The sequence below is a fragment of the Notolabrus celidotus genome, chromosome 15 (genome assembly GCF_009762535.1).
Source record: "Notolabrus celidotus isolate fNotCel1 chromosome 15, fNotCel1.pri, whole genome shotgun sequence".
Taxonomy (NCBI): domain Eukaryota; kingdom Metazoa; phylum Chordata; class Actinopteri; order Labriformes; family Labridae; genus Notolabrus; species Notolabrus celidotus.
This window is the reverse complement of record NC_048286.1, coordinates 16489106-16511144: the sequence shown is the minus strand read 5'-3', so window position 1 is coordinate 16511144 and position 22039 is coordinate 16489106. Positions and strand designations below refer to the sequence as shown.

At 40.8% G+C, this 22039-nt stretch overlaps 2 protein-coding genes across 2 annotated transcripts in view; both read left to right on the top strand.

The window, feature by feature from the left end:
• Positions 1 to 10463, top strand: part of LOC117826783 (histone-lysine N-methyltransferase 2C-like) — a 79962-nt gene extending 69499 nt beyond the window's left edge. Inside the window, exons 49-62 of the mRNA XM_034703122.1 lie at positions 231 to 378; positions 530 to 714; positions 847 to 983; positions 1227 to 1512; positions 2046 to 2185; positions 3846 to 3959; positions 4079 to 5195; positions 5302 to 5438; positions 5540 to 5682; positions 5774 to 5948; positions 6433 to 6549; positions 6670 to 6743; positions 7173 to 7281; positions 8621 to 10463. Coding sequence (XP_034559013.1) covers positions 231 to 378; positions 530 to 714; positions 847 to 983; positions 1227 to 1512; positions 2046 to 2185; positions 3846 to 3959; positions 4079 to 5195; positions 5302 to 5438; positions 5540 to 5682; positions 5774 to 5948; positions 6433 to 6549; positions 6670 to 6743; positions 7173 to 7281; positions 8621 to 8713 — 2975 coding nt within the window. The 3' untranslated portion in view covers positions 8714 to 10463. The remainder of the gene's footprint in view (positions 1 to 230; positions 379 to 529; positions 715 to 846; positions 984 to 1226; positions 1513 to 2045; positions 2186 to 3845; positions 3960 to 4078; positions 5196 to 5301; positions 5439 to 5539; positions 5683 to 5773; positions 5949 to 6432; positions 6550 to 6669; positions 6744 to 7172; positions 7282 to 8620) is intronic.
• Positions 10464 to 13686: 3223 nt separating this feature from the next.
• Positions 13687 to 22039, top strand: part of LOC117826762 (5'-AMP-activated protein kinase subunit gamma-2-like) — a 28247-nt gene continuing 19894 nt past the window's right edge. Inside the window, exons 1-4 of the mRNA XM_034703068.1 lie at positions 13687 to 13796; positions 13878 to 13968; positions 15244 to 15309; positions 17527 to 17782. Coding sequence (XP_034558959.1) covers positions 13885 to 13968; positions 15244 to 15309; positions 17527 to 17782 — 406 coding nt within the window. The 5' untranslated portion in view covers positions 13687 to 13796; positions 13878 to 13884. The remainder of the gene's footprint in view (positions 13797 to 13877; positions 13969 to 15243; positions 15310 to 17526; positions 17783 to 22039) is intronic.

Sequence of the window (22039 nt, the reverse complement as noted above, 5' to 3'; positions counted from 1 at the left end):
AAGTGTCCAACTTTGAAAATACCCAGAATTTTGCAACCCTACTGAAATAGTTGTTTGATTGATGTTGAAAATAGATGGAAATTGCATATTTTGCATATTACAGTAAAATGACTTCATACCTTGAAACAGTGTCTCACACGACCACAATCTTAAAAGTGCTCAGGAATATCTTCATTACATGCCCCAGTGTGAGTAGATGTGTGTTGACAATGTGCTTCTCTTTCATACAGTGTCTAAAGGCCTGGTCCCTAAGCCGCTACACGTCCCATTCAGGAGCGAGGAAGATCTTCTAGCTCGTGCCATCGCCCAGGGACCAAAAACTGTGGATGTCCCAGCCTCTCTCCCCACCCCTCCTCACAACAACCAGGAGGAGCTCAGGTATCACACAACAGGAACTGTCTTTTAGAAAACGAGTGAAACATTAGCAGCTGTTATCACCTTGGTTGGTGTTGTTGTCTCATGTGATCATGGTTTTTAAATGCAGCTGCAAGTTCTTGACAGATGTCTCTTTCTTCTGGATTAATAACAGCAACAGAGGACAGGAGCCTTGCAAGGACCGGGACACCCCTGATAGTTTTGTTCCATCCTCGTCTCCTGAAAGCGTGGTCGGCATGGAGATCAGCCGCTACCCAGACCTGTCTCTGGTGAAGGAGGAGCCTCTATCTCCCTGCCTGTCTCCTGTCCTCCCCATGCTTCCTGCTCCTGATGGGAAAGGTAAACACACAGCTTCAACATAATGAACACATTCAAACCTTCTAATTACAGCTGATCAAGTTTTTGTTAAAGTACAACTCCTAAACAGTTTGGTTCATTTTAATCAATTCTTCTGTTTTTAAAATGTTATAGGGACGGAAATCAAACTGCAGGACATCAAAACGGAGCCTTCGGGGATGTTCTTCGGTGCTCCCTTCAGTCCCATGTCTAATGATTCCAAACAAGGGCTTGTATCTGTAGCCATCACACTGAGACCAGCTGCAGCAGAGGTAAGAAATGTTTACATTCACTGTGGTTTAATAGAAATACAGCAAAGATTTGCATGTTACATTAAACAATATTGGTCCATAATACTCAAAAAGTTGTGCCATACAAACACTGGTAATTACATGTAAACATTACCTGAAAAATACATTTAAAAAAACATGGATGTTGATACGGACAGCATTCCAAATATCTAACATGGTAGGAACCATTCAGGAAATTCAACCCCTCTTTTTTGTCCTCTCCAGAACATCACGGGTGTAGTAGCAGCCATTTCAGACCTTCTCTGTGTGAAGATCCCCAGTAGCTATGAGGTCAGCAGCACCCCAGACAGGGGGTCCCTATCCATACTCGGTGGTCCAAGGATGGGCCCTCACGGCATGGAGCCTCGTCCTCTCATGCTCTTCCACGGACAAGGAGATAACGGAGGGCTTCACGGTCGGCCAGGACACATTATGAGGCCGGTTGGACCACAGGAGATGATGCAACAGCAGCAGCAGGCGCATCATTTTCGCTTCCATCCCAACAGCCCAGGTAAGGGAACGAAACTGATTAGACTAGAGCATCTCAGATTCCCATAGTGCTGAAATACACAGCCTGTAATTAAAATGTCATGTCTAATTTAAGACAAACACAATGAGTGACTGAGAAAAGAGGACAAAGAAGCAATCTCACAATGCAATTATTTATGCTGTACATCCACATCCACTGGAGCTATTGTCTTTCTTTGCAGTATTTAAAGGCTGACAATTTTTATTACACACTATTTTAAGTCTGGGGCTAAGGGCAGCATACAGCACAGGTGCTTCCAGGAGTATTTACTGAATTCAGAGATTAATCCTAATAATGAAATACAGGAAATTGATTTTATTTGAGTATTGCAGCACACAAACTGATGCCTTTGCTGTCACACCACCAGTAGAAGCCCTCATGACTGTTGACATGACAGAAACACTTGGATAACTTTAGCTAAGCAATACTCAGTTGCAGGTTTACTTCAAGAGAATCCATTCTGAATATACAGTATCCCCCCCCCCCCTTTTCACACTTGTTTTATTTTCATTCAGGTGCAGCTCTGGCTCGAGGACATGACCAAAAGACCCCTGCAAGCCCTGGATGTAAACCTCACTGGTGCTGCCACTGCAAGGTGGTGGTCCTGGGGAATGGAGTGCAGAAGTCCATCAAAGACCTTCCTGCCCACATGAAGGTACCAAGCTTTAAGACATCAATATTCTGTATGCAGGAGAGGGAGGTGTATACAGAAGACAGGCTATGTTTTGGCTTGAAGTAGAAAGTATAGTAGAATTAAGCAAGTATTGTTTACTCCAATATTTCACTTTATTATATATCATATCATGTAAGTATTGTGCCTGGACTCATTTATATACTGTAAAATCCAGAATATAATTTGCATTGGTGTATGAGACACAGTCTTTTTTTCACGGGGATGGAGGTTTCAATTGCATGAAGACTTCCAAGTAATCCCATCCAACAATATGCAGTTTCAATCCAGCTGTTTACCTGTTTTATTTATTTATTTTTTCACTTTCTTTTTATTGATTTTTAGGCATAGATAAAACAAAAAAAAAACAAGACAAACATTAAGGACTTAATGGACATAATGGAAATAAATAAGTAGCTCTAAAAACAAAAGTGTCATCTGAGTAGCCAATAGGAGGGTTCAAGCACAATGCGAGGTGGCTTAAGAGGGAGGTATGTTGGGAGAGGTTTTCCATTCATCCAAAATGGGCTTCCATATTTTCATGAAAGTGTTTTCTCTGTTAGCCAATTTGTATCACGATCTTTCCAAATGCAAAACATTCCCCAAATCTTTGAGCCGTTGCTGAAATAAAGGACTTGTTTCTGACTTCGACATTTGTAAAATAAGGCGTTTAGCCAACAATGTACATAAGGAAATAGAAAATATTTATCTATGGAGGGGTTTGTGTCTGCTGAACCAAAGATAGCAAGAAGTGGTTCTGGAGTAATAGTTTTCTGAAATGCTTTTGATATATAATCAAACACAAGGTTCCAGAAGGAGACTAATTTAGGGCAAGACCAAATATGATGGGCAAGTGCTCCAGCGTATTGTTTACATTTATCACAAAGCGGGGAAGTGTTAGGATATATTACATGAAGTCTAGCTTTTGAATAGTGGTGTACCTGTTTTATACTAAGATCTGTTATGGCAATTCTTAGCCTGGAGTAGCGTTCATAGCTGCAAGGTAAGGAAGGATCAACTATCCCTGACCAATTCGCGGAGACTCGTGTCAGCCACCTCCGCTGGTCATAATCTGAGGAGTCTTTCCATCGTACCAACACTCCACAGGGTTTATTTACCTAACACTGTATGGCCGTTTTCTTCACAAGCATAATTATAACTTAATGAGGTAGCACAGTATGAATCCAGTAAGCTTTGTGCAGCGAAGCGGTCTCTCACTTCTTCAAGCGCCATCTTCAGGGTAAAATACTGTTACACAAAAACATACCTCACTCTGCATTTTACACACGTGTGTTAGTTGCACTAGTGTATAGGATACAGCTCACTTTTAGTTAACAAAAATGGTATCAAAGCTGTGTCATAATTTTTATTACTCTAAACACTCATGCACCTCCTCAGTTATACTGAATACATCCTTTGATTTTGCAAATCCTGCCTGCTGGAGTTAAGTACTTTTCAGATCACTTAACGGGTTAAGCAGTAGACCCCATTAGTATTTTGGTTATTTAAATATTGTATGTTTTTGATGTTTATTTAATAACTTCTTTTAATGTCAGTAAAGCTTAAGCAGTTCACACTGGTCAGGATTTAACTTAAGCCCTCATTCTGTATTCAGCCTGTTAAAGCTACTGATTTCTCTCATTAGGAATCTGAAGGCCGTTTGAAATCTGAAGAAGTCCTGGTCTTCTGCAGTCACAGCTGCTTCCTTCTCTACTGCTCGTCAGCATCTCTGCAATCCAGATCCACCTCCGAAACTAAGGTTTGAACCACTGAAACACAAGTAGAAACACCACAGTGAGACTCAAACACATGAATAACTTTGCTGTCAGCATGTTTAGCTTTCTGCTGGACCTCAAAGCTCTTGTGTCGTCTTTACAGGAATCAATGTCTCTTCTCCCAACGTCTGTGCAGACAGAGAGCCTGTCTAAAACTCAGCACCAGTATAGTAACAACATGTCATCGCTGGATGTTCACTGCCTGGCCCAGCTTCAGCCCAAGCTGTCTCCTCCTTCCACTCCTCCAATCCCCTTCCCCACAGCAGGCGAGACATCCAAGACTGAAACAAAGTCTGATGCCATCAAAGTGACGGTGAAGCTGAAGGCCCGGCCCAGGTCACATGACGGCTGGCATCAGGGAAAGAGACAGAAAGGACTCCGGTGGAGGAAGTGGACTGTCCAGGTGGTGGTGCCAAGAGGAAACTCCCAGCTCCCGGATGAGGATAAGATTGATGACCTCCTGAAGAAACTTGGGGCCTCCCTGCGACCCCCCAACTCACTCCGAGACCACAGGAGGTGCTGTTTCTGTCACCAGTTTGGAGATGGGCTCACTGATGGCCCTGCTAGGCTCCTAAATCTAGATCTTGATGTTTGGGTTCACCTAAACTGCGCCCTATGGTCGACTGAGGTGTACGAGACACAGGCTGGTGCGCTCATCAATGTAGAGCTTGCGCTACGGCGTGGCCAAACAGTACGCTGCGCCTACTGCCAGCAGACTGGAGCTACCAGCGGCTGCCATCGCCTACGCTGCACCAACGTCTACCATTTCACCTGTGCTCTGCAAGCTCACTGCACCTTCTTTAAAGACAAGACCATGCTATGTCATGCCCACAGACCCCGAGGAACAGCTGGACAAGCTCTGGACCATGAACTGCGCTGCTTTGCTGTCTTTAGACGCGTCTACGTTCAAAGAGATGAGGTACGTCAGATTGCGACTGCTGTGCGGCAGCCGGAGTTGGGCTACACCTTCCGAGTGGGCAGCCTGGTGTCTCATGCAATGGGCCAACTCACCCCACTACAAATGGCAGACTTTCACTCCCCAACAGCCATCTATCCAGTTGGGTATGAGGCCTGTCGCATTTACTGGAGCATGCGCCATGGCAACCGACGCTGCCGCTATATTTGTTCTGTTGAGGAGAGAGAAGGACTGCCTGAGTTTTCCATCAGAGTCATTGAACAGGGCTACAAAGACCTGGTCCTGACTGATGCCTCTGCTAAAGGTTTGTCCTCATGGATTCTGCACAAAATCTAATAATTGTCATGTGCTCCAGCCTTTTAGATTTCATTGTTGAACCATCATGTGTGTTTTTGTCTTGCTATATACAGGAGTGTGGGATAAAGTTCTGGGTCCTGTTGCTGAGAAAAGAAACGAATCAGGAACTCTGAAGCTCTTCCCTGTGTACCTGAAAGGAGAGGACTTGTTTGGACTCACAGTTCCTGCAGTCACCAAAATCTCTGAATCAGTTCGTACTACTATATGTTCTGCTTACTTTGAAGTATATTATATTAAATCAATGTGCAGATCATGATCTGTAAAGCCTTTATTTCAACTCCTTTATTCCAGCTCCCAGGAGTGGAGGCTTGCAAACTATACTCCTTCCGTTACGGACGAAACCCTCTTGTGGAGTTGCCTCTCATATTCAATCCAGCTGGCAGTGCCCGCGCCCAGCCAAGAACCATCTCTCCCTACACCTCTCTGGTGATAAGGTAACTGTGATATGAATGACACTTTTTTCTTATTATCTCAAAGCAAAACTTCTTAATTTAATTATTTAATTATTTCCCTCTCCATTTAAAGGCCGCTGCCACAGGTTGTACCCACCAGCACTGCCAGGTCTAACCAAAATGTGGCCCAGGGAGAAGGTGGCGCCCCCCATAGCAAGACTTCAGTAGTGCACCCCAGGTCTTCACAGTACCGCTGGATGAAGAGTGAGTGGAAAGCCAATGTCTATCTGGCCCGCTCCCGTATCCAGGTCAGTGTTGAACGACACATTAGATGTCTGTGAAGGTTCTCAGTCATTCAGGTCATGGTAATCCAAATCTTGATCCGTAAAGCAACTGGACTGGTAGAAATTCTTGAAGACGTTTCTCCTCTCCTCCGAAAGGCTTCTTCAGTTCTGCCCAGACTGGGGAAGAGCTAGAAAATATAAGCCTCTAACAGTCATGAGTGTGTACAGGAGTCACAAAAGGGTCCTAAGTAGGGTCGTTAGTCTAGATCCTGGCAGTTGTTCTCCTAACACCTGACAGTCATTCAGTACCTCCTGGCAGTCGTTAGCCTTGTTCCTGACAGTCGGATTCGGACTTTCGGAGGAGAGGTGAAATGTCTTCAAGTATTACTACCAGTCCAGTTGCCTTACGGATCAAGCTTTGGACACATTAGATGTATTCTACAGGTTTGTCAGATTACATTGATTCCTGTGGACAGAATGAAAACCTGCTAGTGTAACATGTTCACAGGGCCTGGGGCTGTTTGCTGCTAAAGACATGGAAAAACAGACTATGGTGATTGAATACAATGGAACCATCCTTCGAAATGAGGTTGCCATCAGCAAGGAGAAAATCTATAGATCTCAGGTACACTTCTGTTTTGAGTAAAAATACATTTTGTCCAAAGTTTTTTTCTGTTTTGTTTTGTGTTGTTTTGTTTTTTTGCCAAAATAAACGGCAAGTTTAATCTTCCTCTTTTCTGGACAGAACCGAGCGGTGTTCATGTTCCGCATTGACAGCGAACATGTTGTTGATGCCACCCGCAGCGGAGGGCTAGCAAGGTAGGATGAGATAATGAGTCATATCCTGCAAATATGAAATCATTATATGAGAGAAAAATAACAATTTTTTTACATTAATTCAGCAGTGTGCTCTGTTCTCATTTTTAGTGCAAGGATCTAAATTTAAAGCCTGTGATCATGATTGATTTTTTAATAAACTATAGTTAAATGGTGATTATTTTTTTCCCTCTGAATTTAAAAGCTTTGCTTGGTTGTATTTGAATTGGAGACAATTATGATTTCTAAATTGTTTTGCTGAAGTTGAAACTATTTTCAGTGAAAATGAATTTTCTTAGTTGATGAAAAAAAAAAAGGATCTGACTAAAGTTAACTGTATTAACATGAAATATCAGATGCCATCTTTATTGTTATGCATGGAATGTTTTATGACTTGTGAAATCTTATGATTTTTAAAAAAATGTTTTTCAGATATATCAACCACTCTTGTGCCCCAAACTGTGTTGCTGAGGTGGTCACATTTGAGCGGGGTTACAAAATCATCATCAGCTGCAGTCGCAGAGTTGAAAAAGGAGAAGAGGTGGATATCTTTTCTATCATAAGGCTTTTTTAAACCCTCTTTCCAAAAAATGCTGAGATGCTGTGTAAAATGAAAATAGAACCAAGCTGTGTTTATTTGCAAAATGTTAAGACCTCATATTCAATTGAAAGGAGGACAAAGACAACGTACCAATTGTTAAAACTGAGAAATTGTGTTGTGTTATTTAATTTCATGCTCATTTTAAATATGCTTGAGTGACGGTTGATAAGTCCGGACTGCAGGCAGGCCAGTTCAGCACCCAGACTCTTCTACTACAGAGCCCTGCTGTTGGATAGATGCAGAATCCAGTTTGGCATTGTCTTGCTGACATATACAACGTCTTCCCTGAAAAATAGTGTGCTGCATATGTTGCTCCAAAAACCTTTAGATTTTGTTCAGCATTAATGCCGCCTTCCCAAATGTGCTAGTTACCCATATTTTATGCACTCATGTCCCCCCATTCCATCATGGATGCTGGCTTTCGAACTATTTGAAGAGGGCAGTTTTCCTCTTCACTTTTGTCCATGTTAGATGAGCTCAGGCCCTGAGAAGATCAAGTTTGTACATAGTTCCCTCTTTGCATGGTGGAGTTTACACTTGAAGAGTTCATTTTCAAAAACAGTTAACTCACTTTTAAAATGTTTCAAAAAACATATTTTGTAATACTAGCTTTTGGTATGATCAATCAACTGAGGTTGGGTGGCTTTGACTAAGTCAAAATGACTTTACTAATCAGAGATATCTTGAAAATGTATTAGGAATCTATATCAAAAAGAAATATGTTTTTTGAAGCAGTTTTTTGGGAGTGATTTTAAACCAATGTAGTGATTTCCACTTCAGAGTCATGTCGTTTTCAATGCAGTGCTACCTGATGACCTGAAGGTCACTCCCATCCAATATAGGTATTTTAACCATGTCCCATGAATAGAGGATTATTCAGATCTCTGAATCTTTTAATTATTTAATGATCCTTGAACTGTGAAATTCACAAAGTATTTGCGATTATGTTAAGAAACACAATTTCTTCAGTTTTTGCTATTGGCCGGCACAGTCCTTCCCATCTTTACACCAGAGAGACTCAGCATCTCTGGGATGCTGTTGTTATTCTCAGTAATGTTACTTACTGGTTGCCAGTTGACCTCATTAATTGTGAAATATTCCACCAGATGTTTTCTTTTAGACATTAACGATTTTCCAGTCTCATTGCTTCTGACCAAACTTTGGAAGTGTGTTGCTGTCACTGGATTCAGAATACAATTGTCCAAAAATAATACAATTTCTTCGCATTAATATTTGATATGTTGCCTTTGCCACTGATTCCTCTCTTCTTGTTTTTCAGCTTTGTTTCGACTACCAGTTTGACATTGCGGGGGGTCAACACAAGATCGCTTGCCACTGTGGAGCTCCAGAGTGCAGGAAGTGGGTTAACTGAAGAAAACAAAAGCGAAGAAGAATCTAAATGCATTTCTTGCTAAAGTGAGAGTGAATGCTGTAATCTCTGCACAGTGAGAAAAATAGGCTTCACACTAAAGTCATTTTATGAATGAACAGCAGGCCTGAACCATTAGAGGAGATGAATGAGTTATCATGTTGGTTATATAAGATCATGGAGAACATAAAGGGTGGAGGAAGGGAAATATAACACAGTAGCAGGATGTGACTTGTGCCATATTATGTGAGAGGCTCTGTTGGACGAGATGCCTCAGTCTGTCTGTATGTGTCTGTGTGTTTGGTGTACATGGGGTGAGGAAGCCACCAGCGAATGAGTAAGCACTGTGCAGGGTGCGGCCTTATTGCTTACTAAGGGCAGGCCCTTTTGTTTCATACTGTTAATGTATACCATATGACTAAATGTAGACATCACTGAATGAGGAATGTACAGCAATGAATACTGCGAAGGGAATTTTAACTTGCACTAAAAAAAGAGAAAACAGAAAAAAAAACATACACACAAAAACTTAAAATACTTGATTCCATGAGTCAGTTTTATCATAGGTCTCTGTCATGTGATTTGTGTGGACTTCGAGAGGTTTTGTATTTATTACTGAATGAATGAACTTTATTCTCAAAATGATGAGATTGAGTCAAAGAAGGCTAGATTGCTATTGTTTTGAAGATTGAGGAAGAAATGCTGTTACTTTTGTAAAAATGTACATAAAGAAACTATAGGAATAACTGACCAAATACTACCTTAACCTTCTTGATGTTTGGGTGTTTTTAAATTGTTTTTGTTCTGTTTGTCATTGAAATTTATTTAAGATGGACGTTATTTCAGTTTGAGAGTATATATTATGATTATTCTGTACAGAATTTGTAATATAACCACAATAATTCACAAAGTATTTTTGTTGTATTAAAAGTAAGGTATTGTAGCGTAGTGTTTTGTGACTTACACATACTTTGACCACTCAAAAAAGAAATATTTTTGTTGACTAATGTAACAAGTTATCGGTTACAGAATCAAATAACAAAAAAGACTCTTTGCATAGTAAGAGAACAGTGTGATCTGTTTGCTGTAATCAGGTTTGATTTTAAAGAACTGTGAATTAGGTTTTGAAACCCAAAAACAACTTTTTAACTTTGTAACAAATAGGAACACCGACATGTATTTACTTGTATTTGTTTTTACATTGCTTTTGAAAAAAGGTGCAAATGTCTAATGAAACTGTTGAGTTAGACGAACTAGTATGTGACAGAAAGAATCGTATGTCAAACTCTTATCTGGAACTGTAGGTTGCTCTACTTTTATGGACAGAAATGGCATTCTTCTTAATCAGAAATATTTCTTATACTGACACTTCACAAGTCACATGCTTAGAAACGGAAGAGTTTTTGCGTGCACAATTTCAAGTTGACTGTAAAATTTTGGAGACAGTCTTAGAACTTGTAATGTATATGGCATGTATTTTTTTTAACTTTCCGAAGACTCAATTGTATATATTTTTCTCAATGAATGGTTGTAACAAAATTGTTTCTTGGATATTTTTCTTCTCTTGTATATTACATCATCCTGCCAGTGTGTTTGTGCAACATTTCTTGGTCGTGTAGTCGGATTATTTTCATTTTTTTTTCTTTATTTTTTTTTTCTGAAAATGCCTTTTGAAGTGTACAGAATATGAGGTTTGGAGTTTGTGGAATTGAATTTAGAAACATTTACAAAAATAAACTATTTTACATGTTAACAAGTTGTGGCAATAATTTCAGATTTTGGTCCAATGTTTGTTTGAGACCTTCAAAAAAAAAAGAAAACATTTGTGCAAAACTGCTAAAAGAAATGTCCAGCTTTGTTTGGCCCAGGTGAGTCTCACCTAGGCTATGCCAATTTTGTCATTCTGCTCTATTAATATTCTATTATTGTGTAGCATTGTTCCAGTATTGTTAAACTGTCATGCTTTAGCCCATTTATTGGGTAGCTAATTATCATCTCACGAGTGTATTCTTTCAGGTACCTTTTTCTGTAAGGTAAGGTAGCTCATCCTGACAGGCAGTGCATACCCTCTTGAGGTAGGCCCTTCTTTCTGGATGCTCATAATTTCAGGAACACTATCCTCTCAGGTAAGGTAGCTCTTTCTGACATAGTGCATACCCTCGTGTGAGGCAGGCCCTACTGGATGCTCATACCGTCAGGAACCCTATCCTCTCGGGTAAGGTAGCTCATTCTGACAGGTAGCTTATACCCTCGTGAGGTAGGCCCTACTGGATGCTCATACCGACAGGAATACTATGGTCTCAGGTGAGGTAGCACATTCTGACAGGTAGTACATACTCGTGAGGTAAATCCTTTTTCTGGATGCTCATACTGACAGGAACACTATCCTCTCAGGTAGGTAGCTCATTCTGACAGGTAGCTTAAACCCTCATTTGAGGTAGATCCTTTTTCTGGATGCTCATACCAACGGGAACCCTATCCTCTCAGGTAAGGTAGCACATTCTGACAGGTAGGGCATAACCTTGTGAGGTAGGCTCTACTGGATACTCATACAGTCAGGAACCCTATCCTCTCAGGTAAGGTAGCACATTTTTACAGGTAGCTTATACCCTCATGTGAGGTAGATCCTTTGTATGCATGCTCATACCATCAGGAACCCTATGTTCTCAGGTAAGGTAGGTCTTTCTGACAGACAGCTTTGTATAGCAGGTACCTCATTTCCTCTTATGAGGTAGGTTATTCTTTCAGGAGCATCAACCTGTAATGTAAGGCAGCTCAGTCTGTCAGGTAACCTGTTCTGCCAAGAAGCTTCATCTTTGAGGTAGCTCATACAGACAGGTAAGCAGCTCATTCTGTCAAGCAGCTCTTCTGATTACTTGAGATCAAACTAGTTTGGAATTGTAAGGAAATTATTTTAAAGCAGTGTAAATGAACCCATCATGCTCTCACTGCTTCTCTTTACCCTCTCCAGGGTAGAGAGGACTCTTTCTTTTCTTTCATTCATCTCTTTCTCTCTGTCCTCTGCCCCTACCCAACCAACACGGCAGCCACCGTAACTTCCGTACCACTGTGCAGCCTGTCAGCCCTTACTGTTTGGGGGGTTAATCTACAGTTCATTTTGGTAGTTCAAGAGCTGAAGCTCAGCTCCATACAGAAAGGCCAGAGACTGGATTCAAGCCTGGCAGCATCTCACTTACCACCACACTAATGTGCAACCTGTCAGGGCTTACGTCTCAGTTGTTATTTACTTCCCAGTTCATCCTGGTTGTCAAAAGCTGTATAAACTGTAGGATGGGAGAAGCTGGAACACTCGAGCTCTACACAGGAAAGGCCCTGGCCTTGATTTGAACCCTGAATTAGCATTCTGTGATGCAGCAGTGCTAACCATTGCACAGCCTGGCAGAGTTCACCTGTTTAGGTTTATTGAATGTCAAGTACATCCATGTACTTCAAAAGCATGATCCGTTTTTCAGCTGGAGAAAGCCAGAACAGCGTCAATCCCAACAGGAAGGCCCAAGGCAGTGCTAACCATCACACTAATGAATTGGTGCATTGCCAATGCACCAACTGGAAGGTCTTGCTTTTTTAAGTCTATTAACTTTCAAGTACATCCTCGTAGTTCAAAAATCCTCATTTTGACTGGTAGCTTATTCTGCCAAGTAGCTCTTTGAATTAAGTGATCAGATTAGTTGTTTAATTGTAACGATATTACCTTTTTTGAAAAATAATTTCACTAATAATGCATAATCATATAAAATGTAGGTATTGAAGGGCACTATAAATGAACCCACCACTCTCCTACTGTCCTCACTCAACCACCATCACACAGACAATTCAATCGTGCACAGATTCACTTGCATGGAACACAAATTAAATCTGCATCCATTCAGAGATACAACACATCGTCATCTGGTGCTGGAGACTGCAGAAACATGACAGAGCCTTGCAGATTTTTACCTCCAAATATGTGGATATGCAATTGATGTCTGTTATATTCTATAAAGCATTTTCTTTCAGCCAATACTATCTCACGTTTAGACAGCAGGCCGAGCAGAGATTGTCTTTCTTCAATATAGGTTGTGTGATTCTGCTTTCCAAATGTGATGCATTTTGATGTAACTATTTTAACTCAGCAGACGGACAACATTGTATTTCATTCCGGACCATCAAACCAGTGAAAATCTGAGTCGTACTGACATCTGTTGGTGGAGCATATATGTACAAATTTGACGCTACCTGGTGTTGTGGTGAAATTTACTTCCGTTTTAAAGCATGGTCCCCTGGCGGAGTGCCCTCCGATTTGCCTTTTCTTTAATTACTACCGTATAAAGGGAAATTAAGATATGAGAGGATGAGACGACACAATAAGAAATTATACGTACAACAAATCTAATTTACGACGAAATACAACTCCATAACTGAGAAATTAGTGTGTAATTATAACCACCTCATTTTCAGGAACATGTATTACAGTTGTTTGGATTGTGTGACCCTTAAACGATAATATTTTACCATCAGAGGGTTATAGTTTAAAAGTAAACTTAAGACTTACCTTTTTAATCTACCTTTTTATTTTGAGTCATTTATTTTTATCCCTGGGCTGCATTATTATTTTTATTATTGAAATCATTGTTTTAACATTTATTTATCGTATTTAATTATTTGTTCACCTTCATTTGTGAACGCTACCTTATTTTTTTAACTTTTCCACTATTAATTTATTAATTGTACTGTATTGATTTTATTTTGTTTTTAAATATTTTATTTATAATCACGCCTTTTATAATTTTACCATTGCTGTTTTTTTCTGTCTTTCTGTTATTCTGTGAAGCACTTTGGGCTGCATGTTTTTTTATGTATGAAAGGTGCTATACAATTAAAGTTGAGTGGAGTAGTTTTTCTTCTGGCGAGAAACCGGGGCGAAAACACGGTAGCCATATTTCTGAGGGGAACAACCTGCACCATAACACCTGTAAACATACGGTTGACACTCATTTGAAGATGCGTGCCGTGCCCCTTTCTGACGGCCAAGCCTACTTCCTGGTGGACGGGCAGCGCCTCAGTGTAGCCTCAGTGGGCAGACGGGGTAGCTGAAGTGAAGGTGGAGGTTGTTGATGCTCTGTTGTCAGGTTGTTACCACACTGTTGATGTGTTTTATTCCTTGAAGAAAAAGCATGGGAAGCACGGTGACGGAGTCAAGCAAGGAGAGCTCAAAGAAAATGCCAAAGAAGAGGAGAAGTCTGCGGATTAACATGCCAGTGAGTTAGTGAAGTGTCAACTAATTTGGCTTCTTGCTGTGTGAGCTACAAAAACAGCTCCTGTCGCTGAACTGTCTGTGAAATCAGGACCTGAACTTTTGGGTGTTTCGGTGCATTTGTGCACGCTACGTAGAGCAGTGCATGATTGACAGCTGTCTCGATGTCACGACTTTTGTAGATGTAATAAGATACATAATTGCAAAGCGGATCTTACGTTTGTCACATAGTTGCGTTTGATAAAGTTGGACAATTTATCTCATAAATATTGTCATCAGTATTTCCATCAATAACATTTTAATGTGATGTCATCGTAGACAACACCCTGCAAGTCCAAATCAAAATCATTATACGGCAGTGAGTTGACTATTCTTGAGATTAATCGACTTGAGTCTTGTGTCCAAGTATCATGAGGAAGATTCATACTGTTGGGTCTTTCTAAGAAGGACACTTATGAGGAATCAACCTGATCCAAACAAGCAAAGCCTTTGTTTACTGAAAGTAACAACAGATGTCTTTATTCATCAGTGTGTGAATTTATTTTCCTCTTTGTCTTGTGATCTTTATTGAACCTGATGTTTTTGAAGGTGAAACATTTCCTGGATAGAGTGAGCACACTTTTATCACAACATGCTTGTTTGGGCTTGTGGCAGCATGGACAAACAGACATGCTCCAGTAGCTCACACAGGCATGTTTACTTCTGAATGACATTCATCAGATCAACATATTGATTAGAAAATCCTTTCCTTAGTTCAAAGTAAGCTTAAAAAAACAAAACATGTTTTGAGTCCAGCACTCAAGTTCTGAATGTCATGGCTTTTCCACCTTGACATGAACTTCCCTAACCTCAGCCTGGTAAACATACTATCACAATAACATGACATATACTACAAGAGGTGTGCATGGTTGCTTGTATGCTGGTGTGAGTAAACTGCCTTTCTGCTTAAGCAAGCACTGTCCTATCCTTTTAAAGAGGAATGTAAAACCCAACCCATGGTGTGGAGATGGAGTGTATTGTGTGTTGCATTTGCCTGTCAAGGTTCTCATGGTAGCAAAACATGTTTTTCATCTTTGTGTTTGGAATGCTTGAAGGCCAAACAAGGAGATGTTCAAAAAGAAGTGAACAAGCAAAAAAAAACAAAACAATTTTGTGTTAAAGACTCAGCTTGCATTTAAAGGCTCTCAAAGCTTTCATGATATCTGTAATGACATGCTGGTTTGTTTGTTTTCTTGTTTTCTTGTTTTATTCTTGACACTCAGATCTCCTTTGTGTGCAGGACTTTGGTGCGTTTACTTCCCCGCAAGTGGAAACGAGTGGCTCAACCAAAAGTGGCGCTCAGATGGTACGGGAATGATTTTTTAATGCCATAAATATTTGCCTCAGTATTTGCCAGTTGTTTGTTTTCTCAAGTCTGCTTTTTTTCCTCCCCTCTACTGCATGATTTATCTTGTCTCTTTGGCTCTTGGTTGTTTGGCTTAAAACCCACTTATACACAGATTTTTGAGAGCAAGATATTACATAAGGCTGTCTTTTCCATTCTGCCAACCCCTCACAAGTCTACAGTAACATTACGCCCACTGCGTCCAGGCATAGCAGGAGCATGTACAGGAAATTGATTTTCACAAACAGAAAGCAGCCTATTTTCTTCTGTCTGCTCTAATTCATCGATCATTCTGTACTTATGTAAACCTCAGTGATATTTGTGGATTGTTGATTGAAAACCTGCATTCACTTGTGATTTCAAAGATCTGATTTATATCCTGTTAGCCTGCCTTGACTAGCTCTTGCTCAATGACAGAGTGAGAGTTGTTGCCAAACAGAAAAAATGGGTGTGTGCTCTGGCTGCCTCTGATTTGTAACAGGATTGGTTTAAACAAAAATGTGTGTATGTAGTAGAGCCAGCCTTAAGCAAACATCACGATCAACCTTTGTTGAGGAATCTAGACTACACAATCCTCTTGTCTTTGTAGTGATTTGTCACATCATTGAATTTTCTTTCCCACAGGGCAGCAGTGATTATTTTGGCACTAAATATCATCATGCAGCAGCTACACCTCTTGTTGAGCTTTTTTTCCCTTTCTGCTAACAATGTTACCAAAACACTCCTGTTACATTTTATTGTTTCCTGTAAATACAACCTCCAGGCTGGAGATCCTTGCGTGTCACAGACAGTACTTCACTGTATCAGAGCCCACAAATGGTTAAAGGATTTTGTTGTTGGCCCATCCAGAGCGGGCAGCAGGCAGTGGTGGGAGGAGGCTCTGGCTGTCTCCAGCTAGATTGACTGCAGTCTCTCGTGTTTTGCTTTGGTGTCTGCACAGAGAATGGTGAAGGATTTCTCAGACTGTTTTTTAATGATTCTGACCTTGCAAAGACAGACTGATAAACACAGAAAGTCATAATGAAAAATATTGTCACCAGTGTTTTTACTAAGAGAAGGGCTGCTTGTCTGGTAGTGATTCTGATGGTGCTGTTACTGACTTACACCAAGGATGAGGGCCGTTAAAGACGATGCCCTTTGCTCGCACTGTGTAGCTTCAGAGTGTCACCTAGAAAGGGGGATGTAGGGCAATATTCCATTTGCACTGTATTTCACAAACTAGACTACCAAAGATAGTCTATCGGTCATGACAGACAAAGTCCTAAGATAACCCTCTGGTTAAAAAGTCAAGTGATCAATAAAGTTTGTTTTTCTTTAACTTGTATTGCTCTGCTTTGGTTAACAGCCAGATAATTGAAGGACATTTGAGTTATTGCACTTTGCACAAGAAACTCTCATAATCCTTTTTATGAGATGCTATTAAGTGTTACAACTCAGCCAAGTAAACAAAACTGAGTTTCTCATGTGAAAAAAAAGCAGAAGCCACCACTCAACTGTCTCAACACAGGCTGTCATTGCACAATAAATCTCTACATTTTCTCCTCAGCATTCACCCACAGTGTTGAACAGACACTCTGAGATTAGGGGGAAGAGGCTCAAGGAACCCAGATATAATGCTCACTGCTTAGAGGTTAAATTTTGTTCAAAATAAGAGAGGAAGGGTTTCCAGACTTTAAAAAATACTTGTACTGAGCCCTTAATGGAGTAACTGAGTTTTTCAAGTGTGAGATGGGCCATTTCACTTGCCGCCCATTTACAGTGTAATGGTGGTTCTGTGGATTTCCAGTTTGTTAAGACTAGATGTCAGGCCAATGACTAAGCCATGTAGGGGTTGAATGCAAACGTTAGCTGCTCTCTGTTGGTAGCTGGCGACTCAGCAAAAAATTTGTTTTCCTTTGAAATACTGCTCAATGTGCCCCCATAAGTTTACTGTCACTTGTATCTTAGTTGCTAATTTATTGGCACATGATGTAATGATGATAATTGTCAGATACCCCTAATTTATACTGCATGTTGCACATAAATAACACATTAAGACGGCGTTTGAGTGGGATGTCAGTGTCATGAATATGCATTTCACAGCTCTGCAACCCCTATTATTTGAACAATCTGTGGGTACATGAAGCAAACATTAACAGAAGTTCAGGTAAATAAAAATGTCTTCTTATTGCTCTTTAGGGGGAGCGTCGCATCCGTTCAGCCAGCCCTATCAAATCAGTGTCTGCGAGGAGCCCGGTTCTGCTGCCCCAGTGTCCCCAGTCTGCTCCAGTGCAAATAAAGACCAGCTCAGGTTCGCCCAAAAGTATCTTCCCCTATCCCTCCCACCAGAACTCCCCGCCAAAGTCCCCTCGCCGCCTGAGCTTCACTGGTATCTTCCGCTCCTCATCCAACTCCACGACTGGAAGCATCAAAATCTTCTCCAGAACTAAAAGAGGTGAGTAGAGATTTTACCGCTGCACTGACTCCTTCCTGTTAGACATTCAGCTGTCACTGTGAAAACTAAGACAGAAAACTGGGTTGTTGTAAACTGTTTTGAAATGGCAAGAAATTTACATGAGCAGATGATTTGATTGAAGATGAGTACCCCATGTTCAGGCAAAAGCTGATTTACGAGGAAGACAATTGTAAAGGAAGTACGACATGATAAATGAAAGTATGTTATCGCAAAGATTATTTCCTGCAGTGTGAGGTGAACCCACATACAGGAAATGTGTCTGATTAAGTTCATCAGTTCAGTTATTTGGTTGCTTGTGATGGAACTGACATAAAAACGTGTTACTCAACATTTTCTTAGTGACTCACATTGAACATTGTCACCAAAAAGGAAGTAGAAGCTGAATTTCCTCATTGTTTGAAAAGGAAAGTCAACTCCTTGTTTTTGTGATGTCCTAAGGGGTGGGGGGGCATTGTCACGAGCCGTATCAGACAAATTGGGATCACTAGATTGCAGACTGGATGCTCCTTCATTATCAGTCTTGCTCTTATTGAGACATTATCAAGGAAAAAGTAATGATCTGCCTTGTTTATTGTCTTGATCAAAGAGTTTTTGTCTTTCTCCTAATAACTAGCATTGAGCTGCACATTTCAAAGACATTTTTATAGATTAAGTTACAAGTTTGGCATTCCACAAGCAGGGAACCAGTCATAGATAATTTTTTATGTCAAAATTAAAAGTCATTAAAGTCATGATGCTAATACTGGTATGCGCAAAATACATGGAAATTTAACAAGGCCTTGTTTTGTGCAGAACAGACCTGGGCAGATTTTCAGCTTTTCATTTCTTCGTGTGCTCAGATGGCTGATTATTACAGAACAAAAAAGCAGCTTGTTTTACACGGAAACAGCTCTGCTGGAAGCAGAATCAAACAGCCCGAAGATGACTCATATGTTTTTGGCTTTTTTATACACCCATTCTTCTGTTTTCCGTGCAGAGGGTCAGTCTGGCAGCGGCTGGTGGAACAGCTCTGCCAGGGCCAGACCTCAAGAGTCCGCCTGCTCTGTTTCCTCTGGAGTTTGTTTTTGATGGTAACCAAAGTAAAACACAACAGCACATACAGACTGCTGCAGACTTCTCGTGTCAACTGCGTAAAAATTCTGAAATCTGATGTGGTTAAGACTTTACGTCTTCTCTCAGCTCATTTTCAGACTAATGATGTGGCTTTTTGAAGGACCAGCGGCCAATGATAAAAGCCACAAAGTATGTTTATAAAGTTCTTACTACGACAGAGTGGGTGAGAGCAGATGTTGTTGTAGGCACCCTAGTTTGGCCACAAGAGTGTGCTGAAGTCATAATCTTATCCTGCTTTTGCTTCCAAACAAGAGTGTTATTAACCTCCAATTTTAACCCCTTCCTTAATATTATTAATTTTGTAATCTAAAATGTTATCCAACCACATTTTATTTCAGGAAGTTGAATGACACTACACATACACAGACATCTGTATCAAATTCCTATGGTGACTTTGTTCTGCGGAGCATTTACATCCATATTTGCATCAAATATGATCAGTATGTCTTCTGATCCTCATCTGGTCTAAATATGTGTTTTCCCACTGCCTGCACATTGTCAGTCTCTCACTCCTGAAGGCTCCTGCCACACTTTCATACCCTTATCTGGAAGTGACCAGACTCTCAGGAGCTCTTCATACAACCATGCAGATATTTTTCCCCCCTCTCTCACTCTCTCTGTTGCCACTGCGTGCTGTATGTTTTCAGTAAATAAAGGAACCAGGCAGATATGACTTTCCAAATTCATAAAATGCAGCCTTACAAGGGCAAGCAGAATTTATTTTGAAAGGGGGAAACTAAGCTCGGGAAGAGCTTAAAGAAATGCACCTCAGACACTGAGATGTGTTTCAAAATCCTTCAGGCTCTGTAACCTAGCAACCCCAGACACAAATTAAGTGAATTTATTTCATGAGGATAATAAAAAAGTTTATCTCAGTGAGCATCAAAGGATGTCTGAGGTAACGGTTTCATCATTGATATTTCATCTCCTCACACATATTAGCCATTGACCCACTGAGCAGAGTGGAACACTTGCATAACATGTTAATTGAGATCTGTGCAGGACACTCTGTGGCTAATGTGAGCAGCAAATACTCAGTGGGCCATCTGTTCAGGGAAGGAGAGGCTGCTGGTGTTGAATGGAAGCTTTCTGATCAGCTGACTGAACATGGGATGTCCCCTCGCTGTCATCTGACGGGGGGCTGGCCTCAGCAGTCTTAAATGTCAGGCCCCTAAAAGTTACAGACAACCGACTGAACAAATGAAACAGCTGCAGGACTCCCAGCTGAATAGCAAAACCCCAATCTCTTTTTTTTTTACTATCTGTATTCAAAGCTGCATGCTAACGTGTAATGATTCAAAATGTGGGAGTTTCTATCTCAGTAAATTCTTATATTTGCGATCCTGAATGTGTGAAGACAGAGTGTGACAGATGTGCCTCTGCTGACCCTCACTGTGTGCAGAAGAACGGCAGGGAAAGGAGGCGGGACAATGTGCTGCCTCATCCAATCACTGGTCTTTGCTGCACAAACTGGCCTCCTTTTACAGGCTGCTGACATGCGTGCTATATTAAAGAGACGCCACCCACAGCTGCACCTGACAATTTACAGCCCTGACACAGCGCACAGGGGGCTGCTCCGGCATCAGTTGTTATTTACATCACATGCGTGAGGGACGAGCTGGAGCTGCATGGAATTTACAGCTTTCACTCTCTTTGTGTCTTTACCAAATGAATGAGCCGACACAGATACTGTACACTGTTCTGCTGACTGTGTGCGCTGTGGCTCTGGAGGGTTTTTCTTCACCTGGATATGCAAGCTTAGCCTTGCTGCATTTTTTTTCAACTATTGCTGCTGGATCTAAAAGTGGAACTCTCAACTCCATGAAATAACTAAAGTCAGTTTTTTTTCTGCAGATTTAGCTGGAAGACTATCAACATATATTTCTTCTTTAGCAAAAAAAAACAAAAAAAACTCTCTTTCTTGAAAATGGACTAAAGCAGCTTTGAAATTTTGCTTTTTGAAGATCTGTGACCGGATCAGCTTGAGATACTTTTCACCTTTTTATTTATTTCTGTACAGCTGTTCTCACCAAAAAAATGGAGTAATCTTCCATCTGGACAGTTTTGCACCATCTCTGAGCCCTTAACGTAATGTGGATGGTTGCGATCAGATTTAACTTTCAACCGATTACCCACTGCGTTTCATGAAGAGGTTTGGCAGCTTGAGAAGGAGTAAGAAACGGAAGGAGCAAGATGGGCTAGGAGGGAGGAATCAGTCGGAGGCGTCATGTCTGTCTGGTAATGTGCCATCCTCTTCACCTGAAACATTACTCCTTTATCTCAGCATTCCCCTGCAGTGTCCTTGGAGTCATATGTTTGGAGATTTTTAGTCAAACAATATCTAAACTTTCATCTACACTGATTAAAGATAGTATACTCAAGAGCTCAGAATAATTCTGCTGAAGTTATGTCATGTATATACTGTTGCTTCTGGCCTTAGGTTCTCTATATAGTCTCGGTGCTGCTTACGTGGCTTTCTCCGGTTTCACAAATGCATGCAGTTCATCTGCATACAGCGTCAGGACACAGACTAAAGTGGTAAAGCTATGTGTAGAGGCTGACCTGGGGTAAGAGGTTAGCTATGCCTCTGCTATATTCAAAGACATGTACCTGAACTACTGAGTGCACTGTATGAGGCTTTGTGCTTATTTATAGCCGATGGGACGTGACATTCATCTTGTGAAAGCAATGGTTCATTCAATGGAACAGCATGTCAGATTATTATTTTTATTTTTTGTAATACTGTTATTATGGTAAAGAGATTTACAGACACCCTTCATGCAGTGTTACCTCACTCTTTATTTCTATCCTATATCCTAAGTGAGTCTTTTAATATACCTGCTCCATTCGTAAAACTTTATTTTAGCTGACAGGAAAGATATCACCTAAATCGGGGAACCATCGAATCATGCTGAGTTAAATTTTTTTTGTACTTTTCCAATGTTTTGGACACTATATCTGTATACAATATTGCACCCCAACCTGTGAAGCAGCTATACAGAAAAGACAGATTCCAAACAGGAAGTGTGGACCACCATGCAGACTTAATGCAGTCATTGTAAAGAGTAAGCTCATAATGCCTGATGAGTGAGCTCTGGGGCACACAGTGTTGCGTTTAAGTGC